Source organism: Gorilla gorilla, chromosome 18, assembly GCF_029281585.2.
Source record: "Gorilla gorilla gorilla isolate KB3781 chromosome 18, NHGRI_mGorGor1-v2.1_pri, whole genome shotgun sequence".
Classification (NCBI taxonomy): domain Eukaryota; kingdom Metazoa; phylum Chordata; class Mammalia; order Primates; family Hominidae; genus Gorilla; species Gorilla gorilla.
In genome coordinates, this window is record NC_073242.2 from 21,438,305 (window position 1) to 21,456,977 (window position 18,673).

Genomic DNA, 18,673 nt, shown 5'->3' on the forward strand with positions numbered 1-18,673 from the left:
AATGAAACCCTGTCTCTACTAAAACAAAAATTAGCCAGACGTGGTGGCAGGCCCCTGTAGTCCCAGCTGCTCAGGAGGCTGAGGCAGGAGAATTGCTTGAACCCAGGAGGTGGAGGTTGCAGTGAGCCGAGATTGCACCACTGCACTCCAGCCTGGGCAACAGAGCGAGACTCTGTTTCCAAAAAAAAAAAAAAAATTGGATGTTTATCTTTTTCTTATTGAAATTCTTTATATATTATGGTATGAGTCTTTTAATAAAGTTTTATGTCACTAAAAATTTACGCACACACACACACGCCAATGATCCCTTCAAACAGTTAAAGTCATGTTGATCCTATTAGTAGAATAAAATTAATTGTTTTTAATTTTAGAAAATGACCCCAGATGAGCAGCCTTCACTTCAGTTTGGTTGGGCAGGGATGGAGGGTGGTGCTGAGGCTCACTTGGTTCTTCTTCCCCCAGGATGGGCTGACTGTGACTCTGCATTAGCCTCTTATGAACCAGGGTGGAGACCACCCCATCAGCTGCTTTCCAGAGCTAGGCTCTCACAGCTCAGCCGCCTGCTTACTGTTCACCATGTGTCTCCTATGTGGCAGCTTCTGGGGACCTGCAGATCCTGGGACACCAGTCTCATCCCAAGGGAGCTCACCGTCAAGGAGAAGAGTTAGATCAGCGAGCAAGGTGGTGTGACATGGAGTGCTGAGTGCGAGAGGTCTGCGTGGTCAGGATGCTGCAAGAGAAAGACTGGAGGCGCCTCGCTCTAGATAGGTCCCAGGGAGCTGATGTCATTTGAGCTGTGCCTTGATGGGTGAGCAGGAGTCTCCAGGCAGAGGGGGCAAGAAGCACCGTTCAGGCAGGGGGTTGGTTTGCAAGAAGCACCATTTAGGCAGGGGGTTGGTTTAGGGCTTCCCAGAAAGGGACAATCTAGTGGCTGGAGAGTACAGTGCGCTGCGGGACAGGGCTGGAGAGTTAGATTAGACCCGGGAACGGCCCCTCACACAAAAGACAAAGTCTTTCCTTCCTCAGCTTCCAGAGAGTCCTGGTACCAGGAATCATGTTTCCTGCGGGTCACAGCATTCCATCCCATCCTGCCCTCGGGGCTGAGATTTGCTCAGTGAGTGGTCCTTTGCAGGATGACATTTCTGTTTAGAGGAATCATTATTTTTTAACCAAAGTTATTATTGACCACAAAATAGAGCATGCCACTTGGTGCTTAGTGCACACTCAGGCAGTATGGGGTCTAGCCCCTCCCCTTACCTGAGAACACTTCTCTAGGAAAGACTGACTTTTGGTTCTGCATCATTTTTCTTCTGGAGTTGGGATCTGGTGGGCAGGAGATGAAGAAAGATGGTCTCCCTGGTGCCCAGATTTCTGGGCTGGCTGGGAGAAGCAGGGCAGGAACCCTTGGAGCAAGGGTACCATCATGGGTGCGGCCCTTCTCGATGGGGTCCGGGGTCTGCATGGGCTGTAGCCACATGGCAGGCTGGAGAGGCTGCATGAAGGGCATACCTGAAGGATTGGGCCTGCCAGAGGAAGCTTCTGGCCTTGGTGATCTCCTGGGCCAGGATCCTTAAATCATCTCCCTCAAATGGTGGCAGTGTGGGATCCTTGAAAAGAGGAAATGAGTGTGAAGTTGATAACTGGATGGGAGCTGAAAATCCAAAATCTCAGAAAAAGCATTTTAGAGCTAATCACGTTCTGGCTTCCATCCAGTGCAGGAAATCTTGTGAGCCTCTGCTTGTATATCTCCAGGGTCAGGAAGCTCACTACCTATCAAGACAGTCATTCTGCAAAGGGGAAACTTTGAAATACGGTGTCTGAGAGTCAGTGTAGGGAGGGGACGGTGGCAAAGTACAATGGTGTCAGAAACTGAGTGAAGGTGGTCCCACTCTGGGCCAGTGGAACAGAAATGGCACAGTTTCCTTATCTCATCGCTATTCAGTAGAATCTGTTCAGCCATTTTTTGCATTTCTTCTAGTGAAGTAGACTTACAGGTATGCTTTTTATTTGGTTGATTTTAGAGACAGAGCCTTGCTCTGTTGTCCTGGCTGCAGGGCAGTGGTGTGATCATGGCTCACTGTAGCCTCGACCTCCTGGGCTCAAGCTATCCTCCCACTTCAGCCTCCCAAGTAGCTAGGACCACAGGCATGTGCCGCAACACCTGGCTGAGGCATGCTTTTCTAAAAAATGTTAACTAATAAAATTTCACCACCTATCCTTAAAAATACATCTTACCAATCCCAGCGCTTTGGGTGGCTGAGGTGGGCGGATCACTTGAGATCAGGAGTTTGAGACCAGCCTGGCCAACATGATGAAACCTCATCTCTACTAAAAATATAAAAATTAGCTGGGTGTGGTGGCAGGCACCTGTAATCCTAGCTACTCGGGAGGCTGAGACATGAGAATCACTTGAACCCAGGAGGCAGAGGCTGAAGTGAGCTGAGATCATGCCACTGCACTCCAGCCTGGTGACAGAGCAAGACTTCATCTCAAAAAAAAAAAAAAAAGAAAGAAAAAAAGAAAAAAGAGGAAGCCATCCCTTCTGCCTGGCAGTAGTAGCACAGCAATCCCATTCTGCATGCAAAAACAATTCAGAGAATCTGATTGGATAAGGTATTAAGCTGAGAGCCTTAAACATATCATCACTTGTTTTCCTGTGTAATAAGGACGCTTGGGTGAATATTCATTACTTTTACCAATTTGTTCAGTTCTCTGTATTATTTATAATACTTGTCCCTAGAAGAGCTAGTTGAACCAACGGAGTCATGTAAGGCTACCCAGACTTCAAAGATTATGCCAGCCGAGCCTGATGGTTCACACCTGTAATCCCAACACTTTGGGAAGCTCAGGAGGGAGGATTACTTAATCCTAGGAGTTTGAGATCAGCCTGGGCAACATGGTGAGATCCTGTTTCTACAAAAAATTAAAGAAATTAGCTGGGCGTGGTGGCGCACCTGTGATCCCAGCTACTCTGCAGGCTGAGGTGGAAAGATTGCCTGAGCCCAGGAGGTGGAGGCTGTGGTGAGCTGTGATTGTGCCTCTGCACTCTAGCCTGGGCAACAGAATGAGACTCTGTCTCAAAAAAAAAAAAAAAAAAAAAAAAAAAAAAAAATTATGCCATGTCCTGTGAAAGTAACCTTTAACCTCTGAAAAGAAATCTGGAATTCTGATTGGTTGTCTTACTTGATAATTTGTTGCCCTGGGAATGTTGTCACTGACAACATTGCATTCCTAAAAGGTATAAATAAGTGCAGAATTTTCCTATTAAGTCAGAAGTGGATCATTGAAATCTATGACTTTACTAGACTTATTACTTAATAGATAACCTATGACTTTGCCAGATCTATTGCTTAACAGATAACTTGAATGTCTGTATTTCAATGAATTGAACCCCAGAAGACACAAATATGCAGGAATTAAAGCACAAAGTTTAAGATCATGGGTGTCTTGGGGCTCTAGCTATACCACTTCCTCTGACTTTAGTTTCTATTGTTGTTGTTTGTTTGTTTGTTTTGAGACGGAGTCTTGCTCTGACACTCAGGCTGAAGTGCAGTGGCGCAATCTCGGCTGACTGCAACCTGGGTCTCCCAGGTTTAAGCAATTCTGCCTCAGCCTCCCGAGTAACTGAGATTACACGTGCATGCCACCATGCCTGGCTAATTTTTGTATTTTCAGTAGAGACGTCATTTCACCATGTTGGCCAGGCTGGTCTCAAACTCCTGACCTCAAGTGATCCACCCACCTCGGCCTCCCAAAGTGATGGGATTACAGGTGTGAGCCACCGTGCCCAGCTTTAGGTGTATTCTTAAACCTTGCTGGCCCTCTTGTTCATCTGTTAAATGGGTATAATATTAAAAGAGGTTATCTACATAAAGCCACATAAATTTCCAACAAAGGCAAACTGGCCTGACCATCAGGAAATATAACACCCTCAAATCCTGCTTCTTTCCCAGCCTTGAGGAGAGTCAGCCTAAAAGGACAGCAAAAGGGAAACCCAATCCTTTTTAGCTAATATTTTGTCTCAACGAAAAGCAGAGATCTTTTTCGTCAGAAGGAAAACCCAGGATGGGCGTGGTGGCTCATGCCTGTAATCCCAACACTTTGGGAGGCCGAGATGGGAGGTTCACTTGAGCCCAGGAGTTCAAGAAGGAAAACCCCATGCCTGTTGATATTTTATCGAGCCGTTTCAACAGACCTCATGCTCAGTGGCTCTGCAACCTACCTTTTCATTGATGAAGCCTTTGGTCAGCAGGCTGTGAATTTTGGAGAGTGTGTCCTCACCCACAGGGCAGTGATAGCGTCCGCCGGTGAAGGAAGCCAGCTTTCTCAGGAACTCAACCGCCGCTCTGGAAGGAAGGGACAGAGGGCTGGTGGGAAGGCTGACTGACCAGGCAAGTTCGTGTGACTCCCCATGTCTATGGGGAACTTAAGTCCGTGGGGCTTAAGAGAAATCAGCCTGGCAATGGGCCGTGGCTTGTCCCATGGAGACCACCATTAGAGGACACTTTCCCCACCAGCTTATGGACAGCTATAGCAACTGCTGCTGCTTGAGGGAAGAGGAGTCCCCATGTGAGTGTCACCATTTAGCCTGGACCCCCTAAAACCACACAGCCCACACACTCCAGCCCCCATTTCTTTTCTTTTCTGAGACAGAGTCTCAGTCTGTCACCCAGGCTGGAGTGCAGTGGCACAATCTTGGCTCACTGCAACCTCAGCCTCCCAGGTTCAAGAGATTCCTCTGCCTCAGCCTCCTGAGTAGCTGGGACTACAGGCACCTGCCACCATGCCCGGCTCATTTTTGTATGTTTTTAGTTGAGACGGGGTTTCGCCATGTTGGCCAGGCTGGTCTCGAACTCCTGACCTCAGGTGATCTGCCTGCCTTGGCCTCCCAAAGTGCTGGGATTACAGGCATGAGCCGTCGTGCCCAGCCTAGCCCCCATTTATTTATGGGACATTTATCCAGTGCCTACTATGTGTTAGGCCTGTAAAGGACACACATATTACACTTATGGGGCTCATGGTTTAGACCAAGAGATAAAATGTGTCCCTATGCAGTCTGTTTTGCTAATAATAAAGTTTTTTTTTTTGAAGGGGCTGAGTATGTCTTATCTGACATGTGTTCTTTTTCACATTTTTATTTTGTTTTGTAGAGATGGAATCTTGCTATGATATCCAGGCTGGTCTCAAACTCCTGGCCTCAAGTGATCCTCCCACCTCAGTCTCCCAAAGCACTGGGATTATAGGCATGAGCCATTGTTCCCGGTCATAACACATGTTCTATAGTGATCGTTTATAAAAAAAAATAACCATGACAATGCTACATTAATATTTTTCTCTCTGGCTTTTCCCCTAAATGTCCCCTAAATATTCACAAATGTGATCCCAGGGAAGAGTAGGAGGGAGACTGTAAAATGACTGTGTGAATCCCGTGCAAATGTGTTTCCAGGCTGGAGGAAGTCAGAGGGAAATATCTGGGTAAAGAGAGGGGTTTTCACCCTGTGGTGTGACACCGGCTTGGGCCGTCTAGAAAAACAATGCTTCTCCTAACTTCTTTCTTTTCTTTTTCTTTTTTTTTTTTTTTGACAGTCTCACTCTGTTGCCCAGGCTAGAGTGCCATGGTGCAACCTCCGCTGACTGCAACCTCTGCCTCCCTGGATCAAGTGATTCTCATGTCTCAGTCTCCTGAGTAGCTGGGATTACAGGCGCCTACCACCACGCCTGTCTAATTTTTGTATTTTTAGTAGAGACAGGGTTTCACCATGTTGGCCAGGCTGGTCTTGAACTCCTGACCTCAAGTGATCCACCTGCCTCAACCTCCCAAAATGCTGGGATTACAGGCGTGAGCCAGCACGCCCGGCCGCTTCTCCTAATTTCTGATTTACAGGATTAGGGCCCAGGAGAGACCCGTGTCTAAGTGAGCAGCTAGATTAGGTGAGGGGCTTGGATCTCCCTGCTGAGATGTGTGGCTGTGGAAAAAGAATAAAACTCAGTCAGACTCCATATTGCGCACCTGTCTGAGCAGTTCAAGGAAATGGTGTGCACTTTCACATCTCTTTTCTCCCTGAGTTTTTGGACTTCATTTAGGACAAGGCTGCAGCTTGTGTCTGGCTTTCCGTCGGTCAGGAGGTACAATCCTTCCAGATCATGGAAACTGAAAGCTTTCTGAAAGAATGCAGGAAGGCTGTCAGGCTCAGGGGAGAGGCTCACCCAGAACACAAGAACCAAATGCCTAAAGGTGGCGCCTGCTGCCGCCTCTGCCAAAATGCATCTGATTAGATGCCACTGACCTGTTCAAAAAGACTGAGATTCTCTTTCAGCCTCAGACAGACTAAGGAAGCTGCTGAGGTTTAGGAGAAATAGCATGGTTCACTGCCTAGCTGGTTAATCCCAAGCAAGTCACTTAACCTCTCTGAGCCTCTGCGTCTTCATCTATTTTTTTTAATTTTTATTTTTTTGAGATGGAGTTTCATTCTTGTTGCCCAGGCTGGAGTGCAATGGTGCAATCTCAGCTCACTGCAACCTCTGCCTCCCAGGTTCAAGCAATTCTCCTGCTTCAGCCTCCCAAGTAGTTGGGATTACAGGCATGTGCCGCCACGCCCGGCTAATCTTTTGTATTTAGTAGAGATGGGGTTTCACCATGTTGGTCAGGATGGTCTTGAACTCCTGACCTCAGGTGATCCACCTGCCTTGCCCTCCCAAAGTGCTGGGATTACAGGTGTGAGCCACCGCACCCAGCCTGTGTCTTCATCTATAACGAGAGAACATTGAGAATCCTTTTCTCACTGGGGTGTTGGGAAGATGAAATGATGTAGTGCTTTGTAAATTCTAAAATGCCCTTTGTAAATCCTAAAGCATCGTGCAGCATCAGCATAGGGGATGATGGTATTTGTTTTGCGCCAAGGTTGGGCTCCGTGGTGGGACTTGCCAGCAATGCTTGCAAGATGGAGGTGCTGCCCTGAGCTTGCAGGTGGGTCACCCATTGCATAGCCTCATGACACGCTGCATCTGTGGTCTCCACCAGCGTGTCCTGCCACGACTGAAGGCTCTCTGCAAAGCTGAGCAGGTTAAAACTGGGGAGGAAGAAAAGAGGAGGTGAGGGGCAGAGAAGGGGAGAAAGAGATTGGTTAGAACAGGCCTGTCTAGATTGAATTCAGATAAGTTACCCTCATGAGGACTATTCTTGCTTGTCACTGAAGACCCCTACAACGAGCCCTGTGGCCCCTCAGGGAGAGGGCTGTGGGGCCTCTTGAGAGTGAGAGGGTACACACTGACAATTTGAATGCAGACAGAAATAGATTTAAATCCCAGCTCAAGCCAGACACAGTGGCCTGTGCCTGTAATCCCAGTACTTTGGAAGGCCAAGCTGGGAGGATTGCTTGAGGCCAGGAGTTCAAGACCAGCCTGGGCAACATAGTGAGACCCCCATCTCTACGAAAAAGATTTTTAAAAAATTAGCCAGGCATGGTGGTATGCGCCTGTAGTCCAAGCTACTTGGGAGGCTAAGGTGGGAGATCACTTGAGCCCAGGACGTTGAGGCTGCAGCGAGCTATGATCACACCACTGCACTCCAGCCTGGGAGACAGAGACCCCGTCTCAAAACAAACAAGCAAACAAACAACCCAAACAATCCTAGCTCAGCCAGTGACTGGTTACACGATCTTCAGCAAGTGTCTTAACCTCTTGAAGTCCTGGCTTCCTTTTCTGAAAAATGGGGGCCGATAACAGCAACACCTCACGGGCTCATTGTGAGAGTTGATGAAATGATGCGTGTAAAGCATCTGGTGCACAGAAAGTGCTCAATAAATGTATACTCTGATTAAGGCAAGAACGAGGCCTAGTCTAAGATGAGAGTCCCCTGGGGTCCCCTTCGGGTCAACCCTTCTGGATAGGGAAAATAAACAACTTCCTCCACTCAAAAATCAAGTTCACAAAAATTAAAAAAATTAAATCATTAAATAATTTAAAACAAATCAAGTTCAGCTGAAAGCCATACTTCAAGGCCACGTGGTAGTTCCTTTGCTGTGCTTGCAATTGTCCCTAGGCCTGAAATTAATTTTTAAAAATTGCGTTCCTTTTTTTTTTTTTTTTTTTTTTGAGACAGGGTCTTACTCTGTTGCCCAGGCAGCAGTGCACTGGTGCAATCATAGCTCACTGCAGCCTCAACCTCCTGGGCTCAAGTGATCCTCCCTCCTCAGCCTCCCAAGTAGTTGGGGCTACAGGTGCACACCACCATACCCAGCTAATTTTTAAATGTTTTGAAGAGATGGGATGTCACTTTGTTGCGGAGACTGGTCTTGAATTCCTGAGCTCAAGTGATCCTCCTGCCTTGGCTCCCAAAATTGCTGGGATTACAGGTATGAGCCACCATACCCGGCCTCTAAAAACTGCTTTCCTTCACAGCAGAGCAGAATACAGTGCTCTTTCCTACTCAAACGCGTTACTCAGAAGAGCATCTCAGGAACTCCAGGCCTGTTGGCACTGAGAGGAGGGGGCGTGCTTGGCCAGGGAAGCCCCAGGAACTGCCCCTTTGATCTTCCTGATCAGCCCTCGCCTCCTACCTGTCACAGCACTTCCACAGCTGTTCCCAAATCAGCAAAACCAGCTCTGTCTTCACCTGCTGCAGGTAGGGGCCCATGGACCCTGACGTGTCCAGCAATATGCATACTTTGCTCTCCAAAACGGTGCCAAACAGTCGGCGGCTCCCTGCTCCGAGACAGGTTGGGAAGAGGCAGGCAGGGAGTGAGGGGTCCCTCCTCCTGGGTGGTTTCCCTCACTCTGTCTATCAACTATAAAGTCTTGTGACACCTGTTGCCTGCCTGATCATTGATTGGATGTCACCCCACTGAGAGATGGCTTTTGTGGTGCTGTGGGAGGGGTCGATTGTCCAAGGACAGACCTGGTCAGTGGTTTGGGCTTTGGGAGATCGAGATTTCAGCTCTGGCTTTGTCTGTGATGAGTTGCACAAGCGGTTATAACCTCCTGGGCTTGAATTTCCTTATCCTTAAAGTTAAGTGATTGGATTAAATAGTACCATGATATTGTTTTGAAATATTACATGGTGTTTGGGTGTGTACTGGTATGTGAGCTGGGGGATTCGTACTACAAAAGAAATCGCTGGATCTCTGGTTTTATGTCACCGTTCCCAGGGGTAATGTGAACCGAGGGTGGAGAGAGGCTCACGCCTTCTCTGTCCCAGCTCAGCCTCTGACCTGACAACTGTACCTGAAGCAGCAGTCATCATGACGCCCCTGTCCATGGACTGTCTATACCAGGTCCTACTGCAGAGGACTGGACCTAATGAATTTACACAGGACCCTGAGTGGCACATACAAGGCCACCTGTAGGATCTCTATATAGGACTCCCTTCCTCCCTCCTCCTGTTGCCCCAGAAACTCTCCAGGCCCCATAGCCTGAATCCCCTCCTGTCCAGTTTTAGCTGTCTGCCTGTCTTCTTGGGCTTGATGCTTCAGACCATCTCTTAATCCACAGCCCAGCCCTGTCCATTCACCTCTCCTGGAGGGGACTTGGTGCTCTCTGTAAAGAGGTACACAGTAGCTCACACCTATAATCCCAGGACTTTGGGAGGCTGAGGCAGGAGGATAGCTTGAGCCTAGGAGTTCGGGGCCAGCCTGTGCAACATAGAAAGACTCTATCTAAAAAAAATAAATAAAGTAAGCTGGGCATGGTGGCACGTGCCTGTAGTCTCAGCTCCTTGCAAGGTTGAGGTGGGAGGATTGCTTGTGCCCAGTTCAAGGCTGCAGTAAGCCATGACTGCACCACTGGACTCCGGACTAGGTGACAGAGAAAGACCCTGTTTCTAAAACAAAACAAAACAAAACAGAGGGTTTCTGCTCTGTCAGTTCCCCTTACCATCTGCACCTCCAGGGGCTGTTTTGCTGGGGCCCAGTCAATATTAAAGCAAACCTTTTGACAGTGAGCCCCTTGTCACTTGCAGGAAGGCAAGGTGTGGCAGGTGGCCTTGCAGAGCAGGCTGGGATGCGTGTGAGCTCCCGCTGGGGCTCTTTGGCCCATGTTCCACCTCCCTGTTATCCAGCCCCTTGCCTGTCCTCTGAACCCACTGTCATTTTTTTTTTTTTTTGGACAGAGTTTCACTCTTGTTGCCCAGGCTGGAGTGCAGTGGCGTGATCTCAGCTCACTGCAACCTCTGCGATTCTCCTGCCTCAGCCTCCTGAGTAGCTGGGATTACAGGTGCCCGCCACCATGCCTGGCTAATTTTTTGTATTTTTAGTAGAGACGGGTTTCATCATGTTGGCCAGGCTGGTTTCGAACTACTGACTGGTGATCCACCCACCTCGGCCTCCCAAAGTGCAGAGATTACAGGCATGAGCCACCACACCCGGCCTTCCAGTGTCATGTTGTATGTGGATGATGTTCCTGGCCTAATCCTCTGATCTGCAGTTCTCGAAGGCCTGGCTTTGGAAGGACTGACACTGGGGTCGCTGGGGCTAGCCTTCTACATCCCCTCATGCTCCTCCACCCTTCAGGGCAGTGGGCAGGCTCACCGGACAGCAGCCACTGCAGCCTCTGGACATAGCGCCTTAACACCTTCTCCAAGTGCCTGATGTACACCTCCATCTCCCTGGGCGTCCACTGGATGTGTCTCACCACTCCCTGGGTTAAGGCAGAGGCAAGCACCCACCCCATCAGTCATTTCTTCATATCCCCATCACCCCCTAAAATTGTTTATTCCATTGTGGTTAACAATTCTCAAAATATTTGTTGGCTGGGCACGGTGGCTCATGCCTGTAATCCCAGTGCTTTGGGAGGCCGAGGCAGGAGGATCGCTTGAGCCCAAGAGATCAAGACCAGCCTGGGTAACATAGGGAGACCTCATCTCTACCAAAAACAGAAAATTTAGCTGGTGTGGTGGCATGTGTCTGTGGTCCCAGCTGCTTGGGGGAGGCTGAGGTGGGAGGACTGCCTGAGCCCAGGGAGGTAGAGGCTGCAGTGAGCTGTGATTGCACCACTGCACTCCTGCCTGGATGACAGAGCAAGATCCTGTCTCAACAAACAAACAAAAACCCACAAAAAACAACCATCTGTTAAGTGTATTTTTTTCTGTTTGTTTAAAGCCTTTTTTTCTTTTATTAAACTAGTGGATTTATGGTTCCACAAAGGAGTAGGGAATTAAGATTTTTTTTTTGGTAAATGCAGTTGCTATATTAATAAAAATCATAATAATCTCTAATTTTTTTTTTTTGAGACAGAGTCTCAGTCGGTTGCCCAGGCTGTGTAATGCAGTGGTGCGATCTTGGCTCACTTCAGCCTCCGCCTCCCGGGTTCAAGCGATTCTCCTGCCTCAGCCTCCTGAGTAGCTGGGATTACAGGTGCACGGCACCATGCCTGGCTAATTTTTGTGTTTACAGTAGAGACGGGGTTTCACTGTGTTGGCCAGGGTGGTCTCGAACTCCTGACCTCAGGTGATCCGCCCACCTTGGCCTCCCAAAGTTCTGGGACTACAGGCATGAGCCACTGCGTCTGGCCAATAATCTCTAAATTTTAAAATAGAAAACTCTAAATGGTGGGGTAAGAAGTTCATAAATTTTGAACTGAAACATGACTTCAGGTGGAGAGGGGCAACATGCTAGAATGACCCTATATTCCTCTAGTGAATAATTTTGAATTTTGTGGCTATTTTTAGTTTCCCCTAATCTTGACAATGTAGGATAAGAGGGCAAGGAGAGAAATGATCAGATTTTCATTCTGTACTAAATTTACTTGTTCCAGTGTCAAAGCAATAAAAAATCACCCCAAAATTAGAAAATAGAAAAGAGAACCCTTCACTTCCTATCGCAACCCCTATTTGCTGCCATAACAGAACCATCATCAGCATTGGGGTACAGCATTCTTATGGGTGAACACTTCAGCCACGGCCCAATCTTCTCAGCAATTGCTATTTTTCCTATCTTTTCCTTTTTATGTTTTAAGAGTCAGGCTCCTGCCCCATGGCCCAGGCTGGAGTGCAGTGGCGTGATCACGGCTCACTGCAGCCTTGAACTCCATGACTCAACTAATCCTCCCGCCTCAGCCTCCCAAGTAGCTCGGACTACAGGCACACAGCTGCACCTGGCTAATCTAATTTTTTTTCAGAGATGGGGTCTTGCTATGTTGCCCAGGCTGGTCTCAAACTCTTGGGCTCAAGCAATCCTCCCACCTCAGCCTCCCAAAGCACTTGGTATTACAGGCAGGAGTCACCGCACCTGGCCTCAGCAATTGTTTCTAATTCTTATTCCAATTAGCTCATCTAACCCTGGAATGGGATCTTAGGCCCTCTGGGAAGTTGGCTTTTCTTCCAAGAGGATTTTGCATCTCCTATTTGGTGAGGGGAATCCCACTTTGGGGAGGAGGGCCGTTCCTACAAGCAGAAACAGAGGCCACAGTGCCCTACACTGCTCTCTGCCATTTGCAGCTGAGTTGGGGGAGAAAAAAAAGACGATGATGAAAATTGTGACTTACATGGATCTCAACGCTGGGGAAGATGCTGCAGTGTTTGGCTGATGCTGACCTCTGTCCTGACTTTTGATGAGTGCAGTTGGGACCCATGCATCTGGAAATCTCCAGCTTCAATTTTTTGAGCCCATATTTTGCCACCCACTTTAGAATAAAGGAAAGAACTATTATCTTAGGCAATTCAGACTCAACTGAATGATCATCTGACTCGTCTATGAGAACCTCATGTTTGAAACCTGTATGATGTTTGAAATGTGGGATTCCCAGGTCCTCACAGAGCATCCATCCCATGCAGATTCCTTCCCTGGCTTTGGGGGAGAAATGCACAAGAAATATGGGGGGGCAGGCTGGACGCGGTGGCTCATGCCTGTAATCCTAGCACTTTGGGAGGCTGACAGCGGTGGTTCTCAAACTCCTGAGGTCAGGAGTTTGAGAACAGCCTGGCCAACATGGTGAAACCCCATCTCTACTAAATACAAAAAATTAGCCAGGCGTGGTGGTGCATGCCTGTAATCCCAGCTACTTGGGAGGCTGAGGCAGGAGAATCGTTTGAACCCACGAGGCGGAGGTTGCAGTGATAGTGCTACTGCACTCCAGCCTGGGCAACAAGAGTGAAACTCTGTCTCAAAAAAAAAAAAAGAAAGAAAGAAATACTGGGGGTGAAGAACAAAATCTATCGCGCACCTCCCAGACCCTAGTCTAGTGGACACTGTTACTTCCCTAACATCCATTTCAACCCCACCTACAACATTTTTTAGTATATGTGCTGCTGAAGCGAGCACCCCACCTACAATATTTGAGTGGAAAGCCCTGATTGGTGTAAAGCTTAGACTCTAAGCCAATTAGGATAATCTCAGTCTCCTTGTCACAATGAGGGACACAAGAATGGGCAGGCTCAAAGCAGCCAGGGATGGCATCTGCCATCGGCAAAATCAGAACCATGCTCAGGCTTTTATTGAATAGCTGTGGGACAACTATCCCCTTATGCACAAGAAGGGGGGTTTCTGTTGATTTCACTTTAAAGAATCTTCACATCAATCTTATTTGACTGGCACAATTGTCCTTATTTTACAAAGGCAGTGAGATTGAGTATAGCTAGGTGACTTGCCCAAGGTCACCCAGGCAGGAAGTGGCAGACCTAGATTTTGAATTTAGGTCTATTTAACCCTTATCCCATCTGCCACAGTAAGCAATTGTTCTTATCAGGTTTGTCCTTTTTTTTTTTTTTTTTTTTTTTTTTGAGACAGAGTCTTGCTCTGTCACCCAGGCTGGAGTGCAGTGGCACAATCTTGGCTCACTGCAAACTCCACCTCCCAGTTTCAAGTGATTCTCATGCTGTAGCCTCCCGAGTAGCTGAGAGTACAGGTGTGTGCCACTGCACCTGGCTAATTTTTGTATTTTTAGTAGAGATGGGGTTTCACCATGTTGGCCAGGTGGTCTCGAACTCCTGACCTCAAGTGATCCACCCACCTCAGCCTCCCAAAGTGCTGGGATTACAGGTGTGAGTCACTGTGCCTGGCTTGTTCTCATTTCTGATTATGCCCCCCAGTCCTAGAAGTAATGGTTGGTGGACAGAATTACTCTATTGCTTAATGGGCATGTGCTGGTACGGGTGACTTAATACCTCTTGGCTTGAGCAAACTGTATCCTTTCTGGGTAAGTCAATAGAAGAGCTAGTCCTTCTCAAGCCCCTTCCTTGAGGGTACTTCTTGTACACCGAGCCTAGGAGAAGCAGAGTAAGGTCATTGCTATAGTTTGGATGTTTGAGCCCCTGCAAACCTCATGAGATGTGATCCCCAGTGTTGGAGATGGGGCTTAATGGGAGGTGTTTGGGTCATGGGAACGGATCCCTCATGAATAGATCAATGCCCTCTCTGGTGAGAGGGTGGGGAGCGAGTGAGTTCTCCCTCTATTACTTGCCACAAGAGCTGGCTGTTAAATAAAAGCCTGGCACCTCCCCATTTTCTTGCTTCCCCTCTCTCCATGTGATCTCTGCACATGCCAGCTCCCCGACGCCTTCCACCATGAGTGGAAGCAGCCTGAAGCTCTCACCAGATGCCCAAACTTCCAGCCAGCATAACCCTGAACTAAATAAACCTATTTTCTTCATAAATCACCTAGCCTTGGGTATTCCAAGCACAAATGAACTAAGATGGTCACCCTGTGTACCTGTCTTCCCTCCCCCTGAATCTCCCACTGCTCCCTTTTTCATGTCAATTTCTCTGTCAATCAAGTCCTTAGTGCAATTTGCTGAGAGGTAGAAAGGGAGCTGTTGGGTGGATGGGGAAAGGCTGTTTGGGACCTCCTGCCTAGCAATGAATTGTTCTTGGGATCTGCACCATTTCACAGCAGTGAATCAGGCTGGCCTAGGGGAATCATCTCCATCCCTTCCCATCTGCCTTAGAGCTAAGGAAACTGCCCCTAGTGGACAGAGCTGGAGTGCCCAAGAATCTCAGGAGGTCTCATCTTCAATATTGACTTCTCTCATTCCCTGGTTGTTGTCAAAACTTTGCATGTCCATTTCCCAGGGCTGGGAGAACTGAGTTGAGCACAGGCTTGCTCCAGAAGCACCAGTGCCTAGGTCCTGGGACAGCAGGAGGGGTCTCCTTCCCACGGTACCTGCTGCCCTTACAGCTCCCCCAGGGCCAGGGGGCTGTCCAGACATCTGTATAGCCTCTAACTTACCCACGTTATTCCCTTTCTCTGTGTAGAACAGTAAAAGAGATGTCTCTGCTTCCCTTGACTTGGTCTTCCTCCTTAGTTCCATCATCCCTTCTTTCATTGGCTGGGCCACAGCTGAGGAACATTTGGCTTGTTGGCTGGAGCAGCTGCGTGCATTCTTGCAATACAGCTGTCCAACTTGGCTTAGAGACACTCAAGTTCAGCTATACTTCACCCCAGGAAATGGGGCTCCAAGATGGCTTCAAGGCACCCTGTGTCCCCACCCCACGTCTCTGGCTTTGCTTGGATCAGAAATAGCTATAGCTACCATTTACTGAGTCCAGATCTTTCCCTGGCGTTGTGCTAAGTGCTTTGAGTATGCTGCCTTGCTTCATCCTCACAGTCCCCCAGTTTACAGATGAGGTAAGTGGGAATCCACCAGTAAGAAGCAGGGCATGATTCTACCTGGTCCTGCTGACTCCAGAACTCTGCTCTGAGCCACTCTGCCATACCTTTGACATTAGAAATAAAATACACGGTCTTAGGTTCTACGAGCTGAGTACTTTCATAAAGATTGTGAAGGCTTGTTACCACTAGTGGCACATGATCCTTACCCCCCTGAGCCTCAGTTCCTTTGTCAGTACAATAGGAAGCTGATAGAATACAGATGCAAAGGATTGATCATTATAGGCTTTAAATGGGACAATCTTAGCAGATGGGCTGGCACATGATCAAGACTCAGGATCATTGATCGTTTTAGTTACTATCATTATTGCTATTATGATTATTATTTTAGGAGATGTGGCCAGGCGTGGTGGCTCACGCCTGTAATCTCAGCACTTTGGGAGGCCGAGGCAGATGAATTGCCTGAGCTCAGGAGTTGTAGACCAGCCTGGGCAACATGGTGAAACCCCATCTCTACTAAAAATACAAAAAGTTAGCCAGGCGTGGTGGCACACACCTGTAGTCCCAGCTATTCAGGAGGCTGAGGCACGAGAATCGCTTGAAGCCGGGAGGTGGAGGTTGCAGTGAGCTGAGATCACACGACTGCACTCCAGCCTGGGTGACAGAGCGAGACTCTGTCTCAAAAAAAAAAAAAAAAAAAAAGTAGAGACAGGGTCTTGCTCTGTCACTGAGGTTAGAGTGCAGTGGTGCAATGATAGCTCACTGCAGCTTCGAACTTCTGGGCTCAAGCAATCCTCCCAACTCAGCCTCTGAGTAGTTGGGGGACTTCAGGCATGCACCACCACATCTGGCTCTTTTTTTGTTTGGTAGAGATGGAGTCTTGCTATGTTGTCAAGGCTTGTCTTGAACTCCTGACCTCAAGTGATCCTTCCACCTCAGCCTCCAAAAGTGCTGGGATTACAGGCACGAGTTTCCACACCTGGCTCTAGTTACTCTCATTATTAACCCACGCCTCAGCCGTGACCGTGACATCCCTCCACCCTGCCTGACCGTGATCGTGCCTTACCTGGTGAGATGCCAACTCTGCTACTGAGTGGACGCCATTTCAGAGATTTCAGTGGGGGGCTCTTCTCTCTGTCAGGGTCATCTTTAATGCTCTAGAAAACAGGCAATCTTTCCCATCAGAGGAGTGTTCCCTGTGTCACGCAGGATCCCAGTTACCCTGACCTCAATCTGTCAATCAGGAACTTTTGTAGGGAGGAGCCTAAGGGAGGGGACTCCTCAGACAGGTTTGGCCCCTCTCCTGCAGCAGATTCAGAGGGGACTCTGGGTTTTGAGGTGAAAAAGTATGGGTGTGTACATGTGTGTAGGAGTGTATATGTGTGTGTGTGCATGTGCATATGTGTATGTATGCATGTGTGTGTGTGTGAGATGAGAGTGAGAGAGCTGCTAGTGAGAGAGCTATGGGGGTTTGCCAGAATTTTTTTCATCAGTTACCTGCCCCTCTTCCTGATGGACTGGGATGTCTGGGCCTCCAGCATGACAACAGAAATTTAGGTAACTTCTGTGCCTTATCAGGCACCTCAGTTTTTTTTGTTTGTTTGTTTTCTTTTTTGAGATGGAGTCTGGCTCTGTCACCCAGGCTGGAGTGCAGCGGCGTGATCTCGACTCACTGCAACCTCTGCCTCCCAGATTCAAGCAATTCCCCTGTCTCAGCCTCCTGAGTAGCTGGGATTACAGGCACCCGCCACCACACCCGGCTAATTTCTGTATTTTTAATAGAGAGGGGGTTTCACCATGTTGGCCAGGATGGTCTTGATCTCTTGACCTCATGATCTGCCTGCCTTGGCCTCCCAAAGTGCTGGGATTACAGGTGTGAGCCACTGCACCTGGCCCAGACACCTCAGTTTTAAGGGAAGAGTTCCTTCATTCTCAGCCACGACTGGAGTGTGGCGGTCATTAAACAGTCACTGTCTGGGGAGCGCCCGGCCTGGTTTCAGGAGGCACTCAGGAAGCACTGAAGGCTCAAGAGGCAGCCTCTGAGGAGGGCACGAAGTGCCTGAGCTGGCTCCTGAAACCTGGCAGAGTTCCCCGAATGAGGGCAGAACCCGGCTGCACAGGCTCTCCTGGAAAGGCAGCCCTTTGGCTGGGAATCTGCTACCTACTGTCTGGGATGGATTTCCACATTCTGAACATGGGCTGTGCTCACAGGGTCTGAGTCATGCAATGCTGAGGGACTCACAGGTGTCCCGCCCAGTCTGCTCACAAGCACAGGTGCCTCTGGGGTCTGTCCTCTAGAGCCCTTCTGATTGCCAAGGTGGGTGGGTATTTTATGGAGGACAGAATTGATAGGCTGTGAATGAGGATAAGCCCCTAGCAGGCTCAGCCCACCCTCAGGCTCCTATCAGCCTCTGCAAAGTCTTGGGTGGCAGCGGGAAGAGCCCTTAGAGACCATAATTCCTTTGCCCCCGAGAGACTCTCCAGGATAAGCCATCAGATGAAACAGGTGGGTGTCAATTCTGTGGCATCCTCAGTACCAGGGTAGGGAAAAGGCTGGGATAGGCTGGCAGAGCCAAGGGTGGGGTGGGGGAGGACAGAGGACCCCGAGAGCTGAGGAGCCGGCCCCCGGGGGGAGATTTTCCCCCTGGAGGCCTGGGCAAGAGGCACCCACAGGACACTCACCACTGAAGCACCCACCCCCATGCCTGCTGGCCCCAGCCATTTTAAGACCCAGGAAAGACCAGAAGACAAACAGGAAACCAAATCTTCTGCGTGTTATTAGCGGGGGAGTCAAACCATTCTGGCCCCCAGGGGGACGGTGGGCCTGGGAGGGCAGAGCTTCTTGGGCTGACTTCTTAGCTGAAGTGTCTTTGGTTTTTCTTTCGGGAGGGCTGAACTTCCCAGCACTTTTCCTGAATGGTTCTTCAGGGAGGCCATGAGGAAGGCACACTGCAGTGGGATTGGGAGGGTCAGTGGCACCCCCAGCCACTGTGGACACACACACACGCACACACATACACACACACACACACACACAGCAGGAGGGACTGTATCCACTGGAACCTCTGATGTCCCCTGGACTCCTCTTTTTGTCCCTAGAGAGCCATCTGGGGCTGAAAGTGCTATGGACCAATCC

The 18,673-nt window shown here is 48.9% G+C and overlaps 1 protein-coding gene across 1 annotated transcript in view; it reads right to left on the reverse strand.

Annotated features, from left to right (window-relative positions):
* Positions 1-313: 313 nt before the first annotated feature.
* VWA3A (von Willebrand factor A domain containing 3A) overlaps positions 314-18,673 on the reverse strand; it is a 64,520-nt gene continuing 46,160 nt past the window's right edge. The window contains exons 24-36 of the mRNA XM_055365468.2: positions 18,334-18,486; positions 16,604-16,694; positions 15,157-15,267; positions 14,096-14,193; positions 12,478-12,615; positions 10,524-10,632; positions 8,559-8,703; positions 6,926-7,070; positions 6,011-6,162; positions 4,223-4,346; positions 1,510-1,607; positions 1,258-1,323; positions 314-1,142 (exon numbers count right to left, since the gene is read on the reverse strand). Coding sequence (XP_055221443.2) covers positions 1,272-1,323; positions 1,510-1,607; positions 4,223-4,346; positions 6,011-6,162; positions 6,926-7,070; positions 8,559-8,703; positions 10,524-10,632; positions 12,478-12,615; positions 14,096-14,193; positions 15,157-15,267; positions 16,604-16,694; positions 18,334-18,486 — 1,416 coding nt within the window. The 3' untranslated portion in view covers positions 314-1,142; positions 1,258-1,271. The remainder of the gene's footprint in view (positions 1,143-1,257; positions 1,324-1,509; positions 1,608-4,222; positions 4,347-6,010; positions 6,163-6,925; positions 7,071-8,558; positions 8,704-10,523; positions 10,633-12,477; positions 12,616-14,095; positions 14,194-15,156; positions 15,268-16,603; positions 16,695-18,333; positions 18,487-18,673) is intronic.